Here is a 17,904-nt window from a genome sequence, read left to right as displayed (position 1 = left end):
TAGTTGTTTGAGTCCACAGTGTGCTCTGAATGTAGGTGAACTACAACTCCCAAACTCAAAGTCAATGCCCAGCAAACCATTCTAGCATTTTCTGTTGGTCATGGGAGTTCTGTGTAGCCAAGTCTGATTCAATTCTATCATTGCTGAAGTTCAGCATGCTCTTTGATTGTAGCTGAACTCTAAATCCCAGCAACTACAACTCCCAAATGACATCAATCTCCCCTAACCCCACCAGTATTCCAATTTGGGCATATCGGGTATTTGTGCCAAATTTGGTCCAGTGAATGGAATTTCATCCTGCATATCAGATATTTACATGACAATTCATAACAGGAGCAAAATGACAGTTTATTTAATTATCGTGTCAACCAGAACATTGTATTACATTTCTAACAGAACAAAACAAACAAACAGATAAATAAAACCCCACAAATTTTGCAAACTTGGTAGCTGATTAAATGTCCTTTGACCAGTCTCTGGCCCCTTGGAGTGCCTCTGGGGTTGCCGCAATAAGGTCCTCCATTGTGCATGTGGCGGGGCTCAGGACGCATTGCAGCAGGTGGTCAGTGGTTTGCTCTTCTCCACACTTGCATGTCAAGGATTCCACTTTGTGGCCCCATTTCTGAAGGTTGGCTCTGCATCTCGTGGTGCCAGAGCACAGTCTGTTCAGCACCTTCCAAGTCGCCCAGTCTTCTGTGTGCCCAGGAGGGAGTCTCTCATCTGGTATCACCCACGGATTGAGGTGCTGGGTTTGAGCCTGCCACTTTTGGACTCTCGCTTGCTGAGGTGTTCCAGCAAGTGTCTCTGTAGATCTAAGAAAACTATTTCTAGATTTAAGTCGTTGATGTGCTGGCTGATACCCAAACAGGGGATGAGCTGGAGATGTCACTGCGTTGGTCCTTTCACTATTGGCTGCTCCTTCCTGGCGGATGTCAGGTGGTGCAATACCGGCTAAACAGTGTAATTTCTCCAGTGGTGTAGGGCGCAGACACCCCATGATAATGCGGCATGTCTCATTCAGAGCCACATCCACTGTTTTAGCGTGGTGAGATGTGTTCCACACTGGACATGCGTACTCAGCAGCAGAGTAGCATCGCACAAGGGCAGATGTCTTCACTGTGTCTGGTTGTGATCCCCAGGTTGTGCCAGTCAGCTTTCGTATGATATTGTTTCTAGCGCCCACTTTTTGCTTGATGTTCAGGCAGTGCTGCTTGTAGGTCAGAGTACGGTCCAGAGTGACTCCTCCCAGGGATTTGGATGCGCTGCAATGCTCCAGTGGGATTCCTTCCCAGGTAATAATCCTCAGAGCTTGGGATGCTTGTCTGTTCTTAAGGTGAAAGGCACATGTCTGTGTTTTAGATGGGTTAGGGATCAGTTGGTTTTCCCTGTAATAGGCAGTAAGAGCACCTAGAGCTTCGGAGAGCTTCTGTTCTACCATCTCAAAGCTCCTTGCTTGAGCGGTGATGGCACGATCATCAGCATAGATGAAACTCTCTGTCCCTTCTGGCAGTAAAAATGACAGTTATGAATTAGCAACAAAAATAATGTTATGGTTGGGGGTCACCACAACAGGGGAGACTATATTAAGGGGTCGCGGCATTAGGTGCACCTTAGAGGGACTCATGGTTCCCAGAGCTTTGGACATTTTGGTGCCCCCTCTCTGGTCATCTTTCCCTTGCCCATAACTTTCTTGAACTCTGACGTCCAAACCTGGGCACACTCTTATTCCAGGCAAAGTCTGACCAAAGCTGAAGAGAGCGGGACTGTTACCTCCCATCACCTGGGCACACGCAAAGCTCAAAATACTCCCCTCACCCCCAAACTGAGCAGCTTGAGGGCTATAGTGAGAACCGGGATGTGACAGAGCTGCCAAGGGAAGCAGATGGCCATCCTTCATGTCCCAGAATCACCTGGCAGCACCAACGTGGGAGGTCTCCAAAAAAGAATTGATATCGGACACATTTGGCATCGAACCTGGTTAGCGGCACACAAGTGACAGGTCCTTATATGTGCAGACAGATGGGGGATTTATAAAGTGCAGGTATATATGGAAACCAACGCTTGGAAAGAAGACATTATCAGCTTGGCCAGGTTCTAGAGCAGCAGGATCAAGAACTGAACACTCTCCATTGTACCCTAGGATGTTCCCTTAGAACAGTGGATTGTCAATCTACCTAATGCTGTGACCCCTTAATATAGTTTCTCCTGTTGTGATGAACCCCAACCATAGCATTATTTTTGTTGCTAATTCATCACTGTCATTTTGCTCCTGTTATGAATCGTTATGTAAATATCTGATATGCAGGGTGTATTTTCATTCACTAGACCAAATTTGGCACAAATACCCGATAGGCACATCATGAGGAGACAGCAAAGCCTAGAGAAGACAATTATGCTGGGGAAAGTGGAAGGCAAAAGGAAGAGGGCAAGATGGATGGATGGCATCCTTGAAGTGACTGGACTGACCTTGAAGGAGCTGGGGGTGGTGACAGCCGACAGGGAGCTCTGGCGTGGGCTGGTCCATGAGGTCACGAAGAGTCAGAGATGACTGAACGAATGAACAACAACAACAACAACCTGATAGGCCCAAATTTCAATACTGGTAGGGTTAGGGGAGATTGATGTTGTCATTTGGGAGTTGTAGTTGCTGGGATTTATAGTTCGTCTGCAATCAAACACCATTTTGAACTCCACCAATGATGGAATTGAACCAGACTTGGCTACACAGAACTTTCATGACCAACAGAAAATGCTACAACGGTTTGGTGGGCATCGACCTTGATTTTGGGAGTTGTAGTTCACCTGCATTCAGAGCACACTGTGGACTCAAACAATTATTGATGTGGGCACGAACACTCAATATGTTGAAATATGAACTCTGGTGGAGTTTGGGGATAATAGACCTTGACATTTGGGAGTTGTAGTTGCTGGGATTTATAGTTCGCCTACAATCAAGCAGCATTCTGAACACCAATAATGCAATTGAACCAGACTTGGCCTCACAGAACTCCCACGACCAACAGAAATTGCTACAACGGTTTGGTGGGCATCGACCTTGAGTTTGGGAGTTGTAGTTCACCTGCATTCAGAGCACACTGTGGACTCAAACAATTATTGATGTGGGCACGAACACTCAATATGTTGAAATATGAACTCTGGTGGAGTTTGGGGATAATAGACCTTGACATTTGGGAGTTGTAGTTGCTGGGATTTATAGTTCGCCTACAATCAAGCAGCATTCTGAACACCAATAATGCAATTGAACCAGACTTGGCCTCACAGAACTCCCACGACCAACAGAAATTGCTACAACGGTTTGGTGGGCATCGACCTTGAGTTTGGGAGTTGTAGTTCATCTACATCCAGAGATCACTGTGGACTCAAACAATGATGAATCTGGACCAAACTTGGCACGAACATTCAATATGTCCAAATATGAACTCTGGTGGAGTTTGGGGAAAATAGACCTTGACATTTGGGAGTTGTGGTTGCTGGGATTTAGAGTTCACCTACGGTCTTTGGCGACCCCTCGGACACCCCTTTGCGACCCCCCCCCCCCAAGGGACCCGACCCACAGGATGAGAAACACTGCCTTACAAGGAATGAAGTCAACCTTTTGGTTGAACATTTCTGGCCACCATTGTACAATGGATCCGTTCACTTCCTGGCTGAGTAACTTATCACACTGAGAGGGGGACACATGGGTGACCGACCGTCCCTTTATCTCCCAGGATTCCATCGCATTGGGCCATGACAGTTTCAGTGTTGTGAAATTGCATTCATTCTACAGTGTAGACACACCCCCTGCGCTGCCGGAAAATGGAATCTTTTTGAAGGCATTCAAAGCAAGAACAACCATAAATGCAAACCAAATTTACTGCAAATATCAGTGCGCTGGTACGGCTGTACCCAAAGCTCCAACTTCCTTTTCTTTCTTTGAGTGTTTGCATGCATTCCAAAATTCCATGCATTTTGCAATAAGGTGGCTTTCCCTTGGCTTGCAATTATAGGGCCTATGATCCATCAATCATTGTTAAGTTTTGGTTCCGCCCCTTTCCCCAGGGCTCTGGGAGGAGAGGGAGCCATTTTAGGTCAGTCTTGCATTGGAAAGCTTAGCTACAGGACGTGGATTAACTCAACCTGCAGAGAAGCTTCATTTCTCACAGCATCCGGGGGAAATTCCGGGGGAAAACAGTTCCAAAGGACTCAATTTGGAGAATCTACTGGTAGACTGGTAGACTGATAGGTGACTGTTCCAGCAGACACCAGCCAACCCCTCCCCAATGCCAGAGATATAACTTAATGGTGTAACATTAGAAAATGTTGACCCTTTCCGCTACCTTGGCAGCCACCTCTCCACCAAAGTCAACATCGACACCGAAATACAACACCGCCTGAGCTCTGCGAGTGCAGCATTTTCCCGAATGAAGCAGAGAGTGTTTGAGGACCGGGATATCCGTAGGGAGACCAAGGGGCTTGTCTATAAAGCTATTCCCCTCCCAACCCTGCTCTATGCCTGCGAAACGTGGACTGTCTACAGACGTCACATGCAACTCCTGGAACGATTCCATCAGCGCTGCCTCCGGAAAATCCTGCAAATCTCTTGGGAAGACAAGCGGACAAACGTCAGCGTGCTGGAAGAAGCAAAGACCACCAGCATTGAAGCGATGGTCCTCTGCCATCAACTCCGCTGGACCGGCCACGTTGTCCGAACGCCCAACTACCGTCTCCCAAAGCAGTTGCTCTACTTCAAATTCAAGAACGGAAAACGTAATGTTGGTGGACAGGAAAAGAGATTGAAAGATGGGCTCAAAGCCAACCTTAAAAACTCTGGCATAGACACTGGGAACTAGGAAGCCCTGGTCCTTGACCGCTCCAGCTGGAGGTCAGCTGTGACCAGCAGTGCTGCAGAATTCGAGGAGGCACGAGTGGAGGGTGAAAGAGAGAAACGTGCCAGGAGGAAGGCGCGTCAAGCCAACCCCGACCGGGACCGCCTTCCACTTGGAAACCAATGCCTTCACTGTGGGAGAAGATGCGGGTCAAGAAGAGGGCTCCACAGCCACCTACAAACCCACAAAAATAGCCATCAAAGAAGACCATTTTACTCGTCCAACGAGGGATTGCCTAAGTAAGTAAGGTAGGTCTACTCGGGACCCAAGATGCAGTTTGGAGCCAGGAGTAGAGCCCACACCAGCAGAGTTTAGAAAGTAGATTGCCCAAGGAGGGGTTAAAAAGGGTTTTCCTCTCAAAGAAAAGAAACAATTCACGAAGCCAGTTGCCTGTCCCTTCTGGACAAGATTAAGAAAGCCACCAGATGATTCAAAGCCTTGAAGCATTTGGTTGACTTGTTGAAGATCTGAGAAGTATTTGATTGTTTGTTGAAGACTTAAGCAATAATAAAGGACTTTGTTACACCTTCCAAGCTTCTAAAGACTCTGCTCCTGTCTTCTGGAGTCTTGGCTCTCCCTCCCCATTTGGTCCCGTCTGCAACATTTTGTTTTCTTTTTCCAGGAATCCTCTTTGCTACGACTACCATGGGTCCCGCCATCGCGTTCATTTTGGGCTCGATCATGTTACGCTTCTACGTTGACATTGACAAGTTCTCTGCAGGTGAGTTCACACAGCTTTAACAGGGGGACGTTTGTGGGACAAGACCTGGGCAAGAATTCCTGTTTGTTAGCACTGTGCTGGGTAATGATTTCAATCTGCAAGAGATGCTTGCAGGCATGGCAGGGAGACTTGTACACAAACCAGGGACAGAGCTTGTAGAGCAGGCAAGGGCAAACTCTGGCCCTCCAGCCGGTAGGCTGTTAGGAATTGTGGGAGATCCATCAGAGAATGCAAGATGTTTGTGGTGATTGTGTTGGTGTGAGAACTGTGCATCGTTGGGCGAGTAAGTTTAAATGTGTTGAAGTGACACCTTCTGCTGTCAGGAATTCAGTGACTCCACGTTGCTTAAGTCGCATTGACCGACTGTCTGGGCATGGTTCCGTACTTCACACTTTAACAACACAACCATTCAATGCTAAAGCTTCCTGCCAGAATGGAACTGTAGAGGAGAGTCTACTGAACAAGCCAGTACCTTCCACATACGTTGCTTAAGTCGCTTTGACTGTTGCACCTCAGATTAAGCTTCACCTTGCTCTCGAACACCACCAGACCACGGCTGTAAGAATTATGGTTTATTGTAAGGTTTCCAAAAGAAGGCAAAGGTTAAGTCAATACAAAGCTCCAAAGTTCAGTAAAATGCATGGTACAGTTCCAGAAATCCTTAAGAGAAAATCAGGATAAGCAAGAGTCATGAAGCAGGAAGCACAGACCCTGTGCCAAGCAACTTAGTCCAAAAGCAGCACGAGGAAACCTAGGCTCCAAGCCTCCTGTCTCCCAATGCAGGATCATGAAGCTGCTAGCATAAAGCCACGTTGAAACTGACAGCTGTGAATCGCCAGTGAAAGCCCTAAATACTTTTACACATCAAAACAATCTACTTTCCCACTGCTCTCTTGACCCGTTGCTGACCTAACTTGGCAGCGATCTGCGAGCTCCTTCTCACAGTTTCGTTATCCCTTTGAAGCAGCACCTGAGCCTCATCCTCATCAGCTGCATTCCTGTCCTGTGAGAACCGCTTCTCCAACTCTACTGCAGGCTGAGAAAACTGTGGCTGAGAAAACTGAAACCCATCAGGCTGCTCAGGCTGCTCAGGAGACTGTTGAACCACAACATTGACTGACCATCTGTGCAGGATTCCATACTTCGCACTTTAACAACACAACCATTCAATGCTAAAGCTTCCTGCCAAAATGGAACTGTAGAGGAAAGTCTACTGAACAAGCCAGTACCTGCCACATATGTTGCTTAAGACGCATTGACCGACCGTCTGCGCAGGGTTCCATACTTCGCACTTTAACAACACAACCATTCAATGCTAAGGCTTCCTGCCAAAATGGAACTGTAGAGGAGAGTCTACTGAACAAGCCAGTACCTGCCACATACATGGCTTAAGTCGCATTGACTGACCGTCTGCGCAGGGTTCCATACTTTGCACTTTAACAACACAACTGTTCAATGCTAAGGCTTCCTGCCAAAATGGAACTGTAGAGGGGAGTCTACTGAACAAGCCAGTACCTGCCACATACGTTGCTTAAGACACATTGACTGATCATATACGCAAGGTTCCATACTTCACACTTTAAGAACACAACCATTCAATGCTAAGGCTTCCTGGCAAAATGGAACTGTAGAGGAGAGTCTACTGAACAAGCCAGTACCTGCCACATACATTGCTTAAGTCACATTGACAGACCGTCTGCCCAGGGTTCCATACTTCGCACTTTAACAACACAACCATTCAATGCTAAGGCTTCCAGCCAAAATGGAACTGTAGAGGAAAGTCTACTGAACAAGTCAGTACCTGCCACATACGTTGCTTAAGTCGCATTGACTGACTGTCTGCGCAGGGTTCCATACTTCGCACTTTAACAACACAACTGTTCAATGCTAAGGCTTCCTGCCAAAATGGAACTGTAGAGGAGAGTCTACTGAACAAGTCAGTACCTCCTGCATACGTTGCTTAAGTCGCATTGACTGACCGTCTATGCAGGGTTCCATACTTCGCACTTTAACAACACAACCATTCAATGCGAAGGCTTCCTGCCAAAATGGAACTGTAGAGGAGAGTCTACTGAACAAGCCAGTACCTGCAACATACGTTGCTTAAGTCGCATTGACGGACCGTCTGCACAGGGTTCCATACTTCGCACTTTAACAACACAACCATTCAATGCTAAGGCTTCCTGCCAAAATGGAACTGTAGAGGAGAGTCTACTGAACAAGCCAGTACCTCCTGCATACCAGTACTGCCATCTACTGAGGAGTTATGAAGGTGGAGGCATTACTTTTCATTCAACCCTCGTAGGTTATAATTCTGCAGTGTAGATTTGCCGTATTATTGAGGCCTAATGACTTGCATTGGCCATTACTTTTCCAATAGTTTTGCATTTTGGGCCCAGGAGGCAAGTCGGAGCAATAAGGCAAAGCCTGAAACCTCAACGTTGCTGTTGGGATGCCCCTAAAGCAGCCCTTAAACCGTGATTTAATGAGCCAGCTTGAAGATGCTGCTCATTAAAACTAATGGGATAATGACTTCCCCATTCAGGAGCATATGCCTTTTTCATCCCTTCGTTTCTCTCAGATGCTACAGGGAGCTGCGCCGCTTCTAATGCGTTACTTATAATCTCTACCTGGGAGTCACTAAAGACTTTCGCTGAGCATATCATTCCTAGAGAAGCTTTCCAATTTTGCTGAGCCATTCCAGACCCCTAAACTACCTAATCAAGTCAGGCTCCAGTATTGCAAGTTAATAGGGAAATACGATACTGAATATGCTTTGCAGCTGCAGTAAAACGGAAGCGATCGTCCATCAAGCCATCTCACTCACTTTGGAAAGTCGTTTTAATTCTCTGGCTTTCAGGCATGTTGAGTAGGGAACAAATACAGTTATCATGTGTCATTCCATTACTTTAAGTCCTGAGATATGGGCCAAAGGGGGAATATCCAAAGACTTGGATGCCTTTGAAACCTTTACCTCTGTTCTATTTAAAAATAAATGCCAAGGTTTCAAGGTCGGACAGGGAGGAGATGAATAATCTGGGATGACAACTCTATATCCATTTGATCAGAAGGAGAGTCCATTAAGTTCAATGGCTCTTATCTCCCATAAATTACACTGCTTAGCCGGTATTGCACCACCTGACATCCGCCGGGAAGTAGCAGCCAACAGTGAAAGGACCGAGGCAGAGACATCTCCAGCTCATCCCTTGTTTGGGTATCAGCCAGCACGTCAATGACTTAAATCTAGAAATAGTTTTCTAAGATCTACAGAGACACTCGCCGGAACACCTCAGCAAGCGAGAGTCCAAAAGTGGCAGGCGCAAACCCAGAACGTCAACCAATGGCTGATACCAAATGAGAGACTCCCCCCTGGGCATACAGAAGACGCGGCGACTTGGAAGGCGCTGAACAGACTGCACTCTGGCACCACGAGATGCAGAGCCAACCTTCAAAAATGGAGCTACAAAGTGGAATCCTTGACATGCGAGTACGGAGAGGAGCAAACCACTGACCACCTGCTGCAATGCAACCTGAACCCAGCCACATGCACAATGGAGGACCTTCTTGCAGCAACGCCACAAGCACTCCAAGGGCCCAGATACTGGTCAAAGGACATTTAATCAACTACCAAACTCACAAATTGTGTATTCTGTCTGTTTGTTTGCTTTGTTCTGTTAGAAATGTAATATAATATGACTGGTTGTCCTGACACGACAAATAAATAAATCTCCCATAAAGCAATTGGGGACAATTCTGTTGCAACTCAGAGTAAGCTTCGCCTTGCTCCCAAACACCACTACACAAGAGTTGTAGGATTATAGTTTATTGAGGAAAAAATCCAAGTCAAAATAAAACATAAGCAATGCAAAGTTCCAAAGAGTTAGGTTAAATGCAGAATACAGTTCCAAAAATCTTCAGGTAAAAGCAAAACACACAATCCTTTAAGCAGAGGTCAAAACAGAATCCATGGTACAAACAGTGAAACACTAGCTCCAAGAATCATGATGCAAAACCCCAAAGCGTGCTGCTTCCAAACCAAGGATATTCCATGAAGCTTCCAGGCTAAAAAGCTACATTGAACTGACACTTTCCCTTCATTCACAAGAAGCCTAAATACCTTTTGCTAACATGAAAACATCACGCTCTCACCAACATGAAAGCATTGCGATGACCTTTCCCCGAGCTGGCTTCTCGTCTGTTAGCTAGGCGTGAACTCCTCCTGACCCGCAAATCAAGCCATTCTTGCCGGGTCAGGTCACTATCAAGGCTTTCTGTACTTTCACTATCAGCGTGGGAAGGCAAAGGCCTCTCCGCCTGTTCACTATCTAATTCGTTGGCATTCCTTTCTTCTGAGAACCGCTTTGTTGACTCTGCACTGTCTGTGGGAGCCTCAGAAAAAGACCCAGGAGCAGGCCCAGGAATCTGAGGCACAGAAAAAGAGCCAGGAATCTGAATCCCATCATCCTCATCAACAGAGAACATCATCTCAGGCCCAGAATCACGCTGAACCACAACACATTCCCAGAGCTGTTTCTCCGCAGAACATTGTTTGCTTTGTGAGCATTATTTCTTTGTAGCCCTCAGGTGCATTCGCACTGTAGGATGAATGCAGTTGGACATCATTTTAGCTTCCTTGGCTCAGTGCAACGGAATCATGGGAATTGTGGTTTTACAAGGCCTTCGCCTTTCCTCATATAATGAATGCAGCATGCCGAGTATTTGAGAGAGAAATATTTTTAAATTAAAATTTTTTGATGGGGAAATATATATATAAATAATCCCAACCACTCGCTGCTTCGCCAAAAATTAACGATGACACCACCACACCAGACTAGCTCACCAAAATATAGAGGGAATATGCTTGTTGAACCAACTGTTATGAATTAGGAACCACTGGAACTGAGAGACTTGAAATGATTCTTTAAAGGATTTCAGCTGCCACCATATTACTAATAAACAGGCTGAGTTTATGTTGAGAGATTATTCAGTAACACACTCTGTGTTACTTTAGTTTTCTTAGAGGCTGTTAAAAGCTGGCTAGAATAATGCTTTGACCACAAAGGTATTCACACTGAGGCTGGTATAAGTTGATAAAAATAACAAGAACTTTTATTGAACAGGCTTGACTAATTCAGGTACAAATGCTTATTGGTTTCAGTAAAGTTCTGACATACATAGAGAAAAGATCTTAAAACTTCTGGGTTACCAGTCTTAAAGTTTCAACACAGAAAATTACTTCAGGAAATGAACTCTGAAAGTAACTCCCACAGTATCCCCCCTTAGGAATCTAGCCAAAAACCTGAACTAGCCTTCCTTAGGAAATGAACAGACTAACGGGGTGCTGCTCCACACAGCATTCTAGCTATATTTCTTTATAGCTACCCTGAATACTAAACAAAAGACTGACCCAAAGGCCCCAGCTCATCAAACTGTAGGAATAAGGCAAGTAAAAAAAAAAGAAACAGCAAAAGTACAAAACGTAATTCCCAAAATCAAGAGTTCATCAGCTTTTGAACCAAGATGTCAGAAAGCAATCCACAGAGTCCTGAGTTAACACAAAGCAAAATAATTCTCAAACAAGATGTTGTTCAAAAGGTTTATCCATAAACATGAAAACAGGAACACAGAAAAGACAAAACCTCCAAGAACATGAAGTCATAAACAGGAATCAAACCAAGAATCCTGAAATACAGGAACCAGGAACTTCAGACTAGAAACCAAGAGCTGTTTCCCCTTTTTACAACATTGTTCCCACTAGAGGCCTGAGAGCCCAGAAACCACTTAAAAGGCCTCAATCCCTCTCATGACATCACTTCGCACGCACCTGCTTTTTCTCTCCTTATCTCTAAGCCTCTGAGAAAAATGAGTTTGCCTTTGTTTTACATTCTGCCTCCTAATTCCAAGGGCCTTCAACAAGGTCCCCCATGACCTTCTGGCAAGGAAACTAGTCCAATGAGGGCTAGGCAAAACTACGGTGAGGTGGACCTGGAATTGGTTAAGCGGAAGAAACCAAAGGGTGATTCTCCTCAAGGCTTCCTGCTCTTTATCCTGGAAAGAAGTGATGAGCAGAGTGCCATCAGCAGGGTTCCCTCCTGGGCCCGGCCCTGCTTGGGATCTTCATTCATGACTTAGATGAAGGGTGAGAAGGAACGATCATCAAGTTTGTAGATGGGACCAAATGGGAGAGAGAGCTAAGACAGGAGCAGAATTCAAAACTATCTTAACAGATTAGAGAAATGGGCCAAAACTAACAAAATGAAGTTCAACAGTGACAAATGCAAGATACTCCACTTAGGCAGAAAAAATGAAATGCAGAGATACAGAATGGGGGACGCATGGCTTGAGAGCAGGATATGTGAGAAAGATCTTGGGGGTCCTCGTGGACAACAAGTTAAACATGAGGCGGCAAAAAAAGCCAATGCGATTTTGGCCTGCGTCAATAGGAGTTTAGTGTCAATAGGAGTCTAATCATGCTCCCCATGCTCTGTTCTGCCTTGGTTAGACCACACCTGGAATGACACTGTGTCCAATTCTGGGCACCACAATTGAAGAGAGGTTGACAAGATGGAATGTGTCCAGAGGAGAAAGACTAAAATGATCAAGGGTCTGGTGAAAAAGCCCTATGAGGAGCGGCTAAGGAGCTGTGCATGTTTAGCCTGCAAGAGAGATGGCTGAAAGAAGACATGATAGCCATGTATAAGTATGTGAGAGGAAGTCCTAGGGAGGAGGGAGTAAGCTTGTTTTCTGCTGCCCTGGAGACCAGGATGCGGAACAATGGCTTCAAACTACAAGAGAGGAGATTCCATCCAAACATTAGGAAGAACTTCCTGACTGTGAGAGCTGTTTAGAAGTGGAACTCTCTGCCCCAGAGTGTGGTGGAGGCTCCCTCTTTGGAGGCTTTTCAACAGAGGCTGGATGGCCATCTGTCAGGGGTGCTTTGAATGCAATTTTCCTGCTTCTTGGCAGAATGGGGTTGGACTGGATGGCCCATGAGGTCTCTTCCAACTCTAGGATTCTATAAGGTGACTCGATTTGGAAAAATCCTTCATCTCTCACATTCTCCTCCGAATTCCACTCTAGCCTATTATCATGGGAACTAATACCACTTTCTCCCATTGGCTGGGAACTGCTTGGAGATTCCAAACCATCCCCCTCCAGGCCCCTCCTATCTTCCACAAACTCCTCAGACATCACAGGTTGTAACCCATCATCCCCTTCCTCATCCTCTGAGCACTCAGAAAGCTCATCCAAATGCTTACCAGGCTACAACGCCAGAACCCTTTGGCAGAGAAGGCTAAAGATTTTGCCATGCTACAATTCCCAGAATTCTGTTGCACTGAGCCATAGCATTTAAAGTGGTGCCAAACTGCATTAATTCTACAGTGTAAGTGCACCCTTCATGGGTCATCTCCAGGCAGGTGGCAAGGGTTCAAATCTCCCATTTTTGGTTGCTTCATCTCCAACTGAGAGGAAAGGGCTCTGTGCAAGTCTCCGACTGAAGCATCGACTTCCTTCCAATTGCAAGGCCTAATTGATTTCTTGCTGCAGCTTGCATACGCTCTGCCTATTGACTTAGTGCCTGTCTACACCTAAAAGAAAAAAGAATATTCATTCAATGTATTGTCGAAGGCTTTCATGGCTGGAATCACTAGGTTCTTGTGGGTTTTTTCGGGCTATAGAGCCATGTTCTAGAAGCATTTCTCCTGACGTTTCGCCTGCATCTATGGCAAGCATCCTCAGAGGTTGAGAAGGTTGTTGAAGGACCTTCTCAACCTCTGAGGATGCTTGCCATAGATGCAGGCGAAACGTCAGGAGAAATGCCTCTTGAAACTGGCTCTATAGCCCGAAAAAACCCACAAGAACCTAATATTCATTCACTCTCCCTGATCCAAATAGACCCTGTATTTGTCTTGTTAGTATGATTTGCAGCATATACAACTATGACGTGAGCTTGCTTTTGGAAAATGCCTCTCATTTATGCTTTTGGTAGGCACATAGCAGTGGACACTTTGTTTTATTTTTCTTCCCACCATCCATGGCAATGTACACATTTCCTCCTAGCCACCCTGTCATGTGGAAGTACATCGATAATAATACATAAGCATTTTGATGTGTGTTTCTCCTCATACATATTATTCTCTGTATATGTATGTTGTTGTTCATTCATTCAGTCGTCTCCGACTCTTCGTGACCTCATGGACCAGCCCACGCCAGAGCTCCCTGTCGGCCGTCACCACCCCCAGCTCCCTCAAGGTCAGTCCAGTCACTTCAAGGATGCCATCCATCCATCTTGCCCTTAGTCGGCCCCTCTTCCTTTTGCCTTCCACTTTCCCCAGCATCATTCCCTTCTCTAGGCTTTGCTGTCTCCTCATGATGTGGCCAAAGTACTTCAGCTTTGTCTCTAGTATCTTTCCCTCCAGTGAGCAGTCGGGCTTTATTTCCTGGAGGATGGACTGGGTGGATCTTCTCGCAGTCCAAGGCACTCTCAGCACTTTCCTCCAACACCACAGCTCAAAAGCATCTCTCTTCCTTCTCTCAGCCTTCCCTAAGGTCCATCTCTCACATCCGTAGGTGACTACAGGGAAGACCATGGCTTGGACTAGGCAATGGATCTTGGTTGCCAGTCTGATGTCTCTACTCTTCACTATCTTATCGAGACTGGACCTTGCTCTCCTCCCAAGAAGGAAGCGTCTTCTGATTTCCTGGCCTCAGTCTGCGTCTGCACTCATCTTTGCGCCTAGAAATACAAACCCTGTCACGGTCTCCACGTTTTCTCCCTCTATTTCCCAGTTGTCAATCATTCTTGTTGCCATAATCTTGGTTTTTTTTATGTTTAGCTGCAACTTGGTTTTTGTATTTTAAGTACATATTATTTTCTATATATCTATATATCTGATATATCAGTGGTGATTCCAAAATTAAAATTCAGCCATGAGTGAACTCACTTCCTTCTGGTTGGAAAATATAGTTTTCAAATGCTGAGGAGCCCTAACGAAAAGAATCTTGGACTGTGACAAAATATCTTTGCAGTTCACAACGTATTGTGTGTCAGATTTGCCTGTGGTTGTTTTGTGCTGAAAAGAGGTTTTTCTGCACAGAATAAAGTGTTTTTAGCATGGAAAGTATTTTATGAACATATAAATACTAGGGTTGGATAGATTTGTTCGGAAGAGCCTAAAAGTCGTAAAAAACGTCCAAATTTTGACTTTCGAAGCAGTTTTGAACCATGCAGGAAAGGGAGGGGGATCCGAATTTGAATCACTTACCCTTTTCCCAGAAATATTCCATAATGTTTAGCCTGAAGAAGAGAAGGCTGAGAGGAGATATGATAGCCATGTATAAATATGTGAGAGGAAGCCACAGGGAGGAGGAGGGAGCAAGCTTCCTTTCTTCTTCCCTGGAGACTAGGACGCAATGGAACAATGGCTTCAAACTACAAGAGAGGAGATTCCATCTGAACATTAGGAAGAACTTCCTGACTGTGAGAGCCGTTCAGCAGTGGAACTCTCTGCCCCAGAGTGAGTGTGGTGGAGGCTCCTTCTTTGGAAGCTTTTAAACAGAGGCTGGATGGCCATCTGTCAGGGGTGATTTGAGTGCAATATTCCTGCTTCTTGGCAGAATGGGGTTGGACTGGATGGCCCAGGAGGTCTCTTCCAACTCTTTGATTCTATGATTCTATGATTCTATGTTTGGATGTCTCCCAAGGTTATTTTAATTTTCACAACCATTAAGCAACTTTGGTAAAGTCTAAACAGTTTTGATATCTCATGCTTTCCCTTCCCCGGCGATGCAAGGGAGGGATGAGGTGGGCATGGCCAAGCACAGTCATTGTTGTAGTTTGTGAAGGCCAGGCCCCCAATGGTAAAGACTGCAAAAAGCCCTTCTGTTAAACTATATTTCCCACACGGCCCTGCTGCTCATTAGCCAAAATGGCTGAAGGACCCAAAATAGCTGTCTGTAGCATTTTTTGTCTAAATATAAAATAAACTGTTTGAATCTACAAAGGAGTCTAAAGAAGGCAGCAAAGCAATAAGCAACTTTTGCAAAACTAAGAGAACATAAACTGGGTTGTTGTAGGTTTTTCCGGGCTATATGGCCATGTTCTGGAGGCAATTTTTCTCCTGATGTTTCGCCTGCATCTATGGCAAGCATCCTCAGAGGGAGTGAGGTCTGTTGGAAGTAGGAAAAATGGGTTTATATATCTGTGGAATGACCAGGGTGAGACAAAGGACTTTTGTCTGCTGGGGCTAGATGTGAATGTTTCAGCTGATCACCTTGATTAGCATTCAGTGGCTTGGAGGTGCCTGGGGGGAATCTTTTGTTGAGAGTGATTTTATGTGCCTGTTTTATGAACATAAACTGCTTAAAACCAATCATTTCATTTTGGCCTGATTACCATGAACAAGGCCCTGGGGTAGCCAGCCATAGCCAGCCAGCCCTTTACGTCAGTAAGTAATAATAAAATAAAATGATAGATTGCATCTGTAAATAGGAATAAATGGGTGGATGTGTTTTGATGGCCCACTCCAACTCAGTAGAGGAAGCAAATGGAATTCAGGAGAGTTTGGATGGTGCCTTTCCGCCCAGAAGAAGGGGTTCAGTCTAGATGTCCCTTGATGGGGTGTCTACTACTATGATTTCACCAATTTAACACAATTTGTGCCACATAAACAATTTTCTGGAGTAGAACAACTATTTTCAAAGTAAAGACCACCCAATGAAACAGGAAATAACACTTTCAAACCAGGAACAATTTCCCTTATTATTAAAAATGTTTTTTTAATAAAAAAATTTGAAAATTCACCAAAAATCCATGGAGAAGTCAAAGGTTATGAACTTTGGTGAGCTAACAGTGGTCCATGTGTTCTACCACTGTGGCAAGTTTCATCAGGATTGGTCTAAAAATGAGGGAGGGAGAATCCCCTGAAGTTTCCCCAGTGCCAGTGCTGTTTTTTTTCCCTACTGCGCATACATGTCTACCATTAATGAAGTGATTTGGAAGTTTCAAAAGTTTTGAAAAGTTTTGATTTTTTAAAAAAAAATCAGAAGTGACTTTAGAATCGTATCACCAACGAATTTTGAACCATTTTTTTTGGATCAACCAAGCCTAATAAATACTTGTTCATGTACACAGAAATGTCTTTTTTTCTGCACAGAAAAAGCTGCAATTGGTGATCTATTGAATGTGTCATTCACACAAGTGTTTGCCTTGTCCAAAAAATGGTGTTCTGTGCATAGCAAGGTGCATTTTCATAGAATCCTAGAATCCTAGAGTTGGAAGAGACCTCCTGGGCCATCATCCAGTCCAACCCCATTCTGCCAAGAAGCAGGAATATTGCATTCAAAGCACCCCAGACAGATGGCCATCCAGCCTCTGCTTCAAACCTCCAAAGAAGGAACCTCCACCACACTCTGGGGCAGAGAGTTCCACTGCTGAACAGCTCTCACAGTCAGGAAGTTCTTCCTCATGTTCAGATGGAATCTCCTCTCTTGTAGTTTGAAGCCATTGTTCCGCGTCCTAGTCTCCAAGGAAGCAGAAAACAAGCTTGCTCCCTCCTCCTCCCTGTGGCTTCCTCTCACATATTTATACATGGCTATCATGTCTCCTCTCAGCCTTCTCTTCTTCAGGCTAAACATGCCCAGCTCCTTAAGCTGCTCCTCATAGGGCTTGTTCTCCAGAACTTTTATCATTTTAGTCGCTCTCCTCTGGACACATTCCAGCTTAGAGTCAATATCTCTCTTGAATTGTGGTGCCCAGAATTGGACACAATATTCCAGGTGTGGTCTAACCAGAGCAGAATAGAGCATGGGGAGCATGACTTCCCTAGATCTAGACACTAGGCTCCTATCGATGCAGGACAAAATCCCATTGGCTTTTTTTGCCACCAATGGGATTTTTACTGCACAGGAACTAACATTTCAGTGTTGAAATATTATTTTCCACATAGTAAATGTTGTTTTCTGTGCAAAATCAAATGTGAACTTCCCACAAAATAAGTCCCACATTGCAAATATCATGTTTTTCTCACAGGGCGAAGAAAACTTCTGAAACTGCTCATGGTTACCTCTGAGACGAAACATGGGATCCATCCATATTTCAGAATTATACATTAATTGCCATGGCTCCATCCTTTGGCATCCCAGGATTTGGAGTTTGCTGGTAGAGAAAGGTAAATAACTCAGAAAACTGCAAATCCTGATATTCCTTAGCATTGAGCCATGGCAGTTAATGCACTTTTTGAAAAATCGTCTCAGAAGCAACTCGAGAAACTGCAAGTTGCTTCTGGTGTGAGA

At 45.0% G+C, this 17,904-nt stretch overlaps 1 protein-coding gene across 1 annotated transcript in view; it reads left to right on the top strand.

The window, feature by feature from the left end:
- Positions 1 to 17,904, top strand: part of SLCO2B1 (solute carrier organic anion transporter family member 2B1) — a 149,380-nt gene that overhangs the window by 78,998 nt on the left and 52,478 nt on the right. The window contains exon 6 of the mRNA XM_067466410.1: positions 5,512 to 5,610. Within this exon, the coding sequence (XP_067322511.1) occupies positions 5,512 to 5,610 (99 nt within the window). The remainder of the gene's footprint in view (positions 1 to 5,511; positions 5,611 to 17,904) is intronic.

The sequence above is a fragment of the Anolis sagrei genome, chromosome 3 (assembly GCF_037176765.1).
Source record: "Anolis sagrei isolate rAnoSag1 chromosome 3, rAnoSag1.mat, whole genome shotgun sequence".
Classification (NCBI taxonomy): Eukaryota; Metazoa; Chordata; class Lepidosauria; order Squamata; family Dactyloidae; genus Anolis; species Anolis sagrei.
This window is presented reverse-complemented; position numbering and strand designations above follow the sequence as displayed.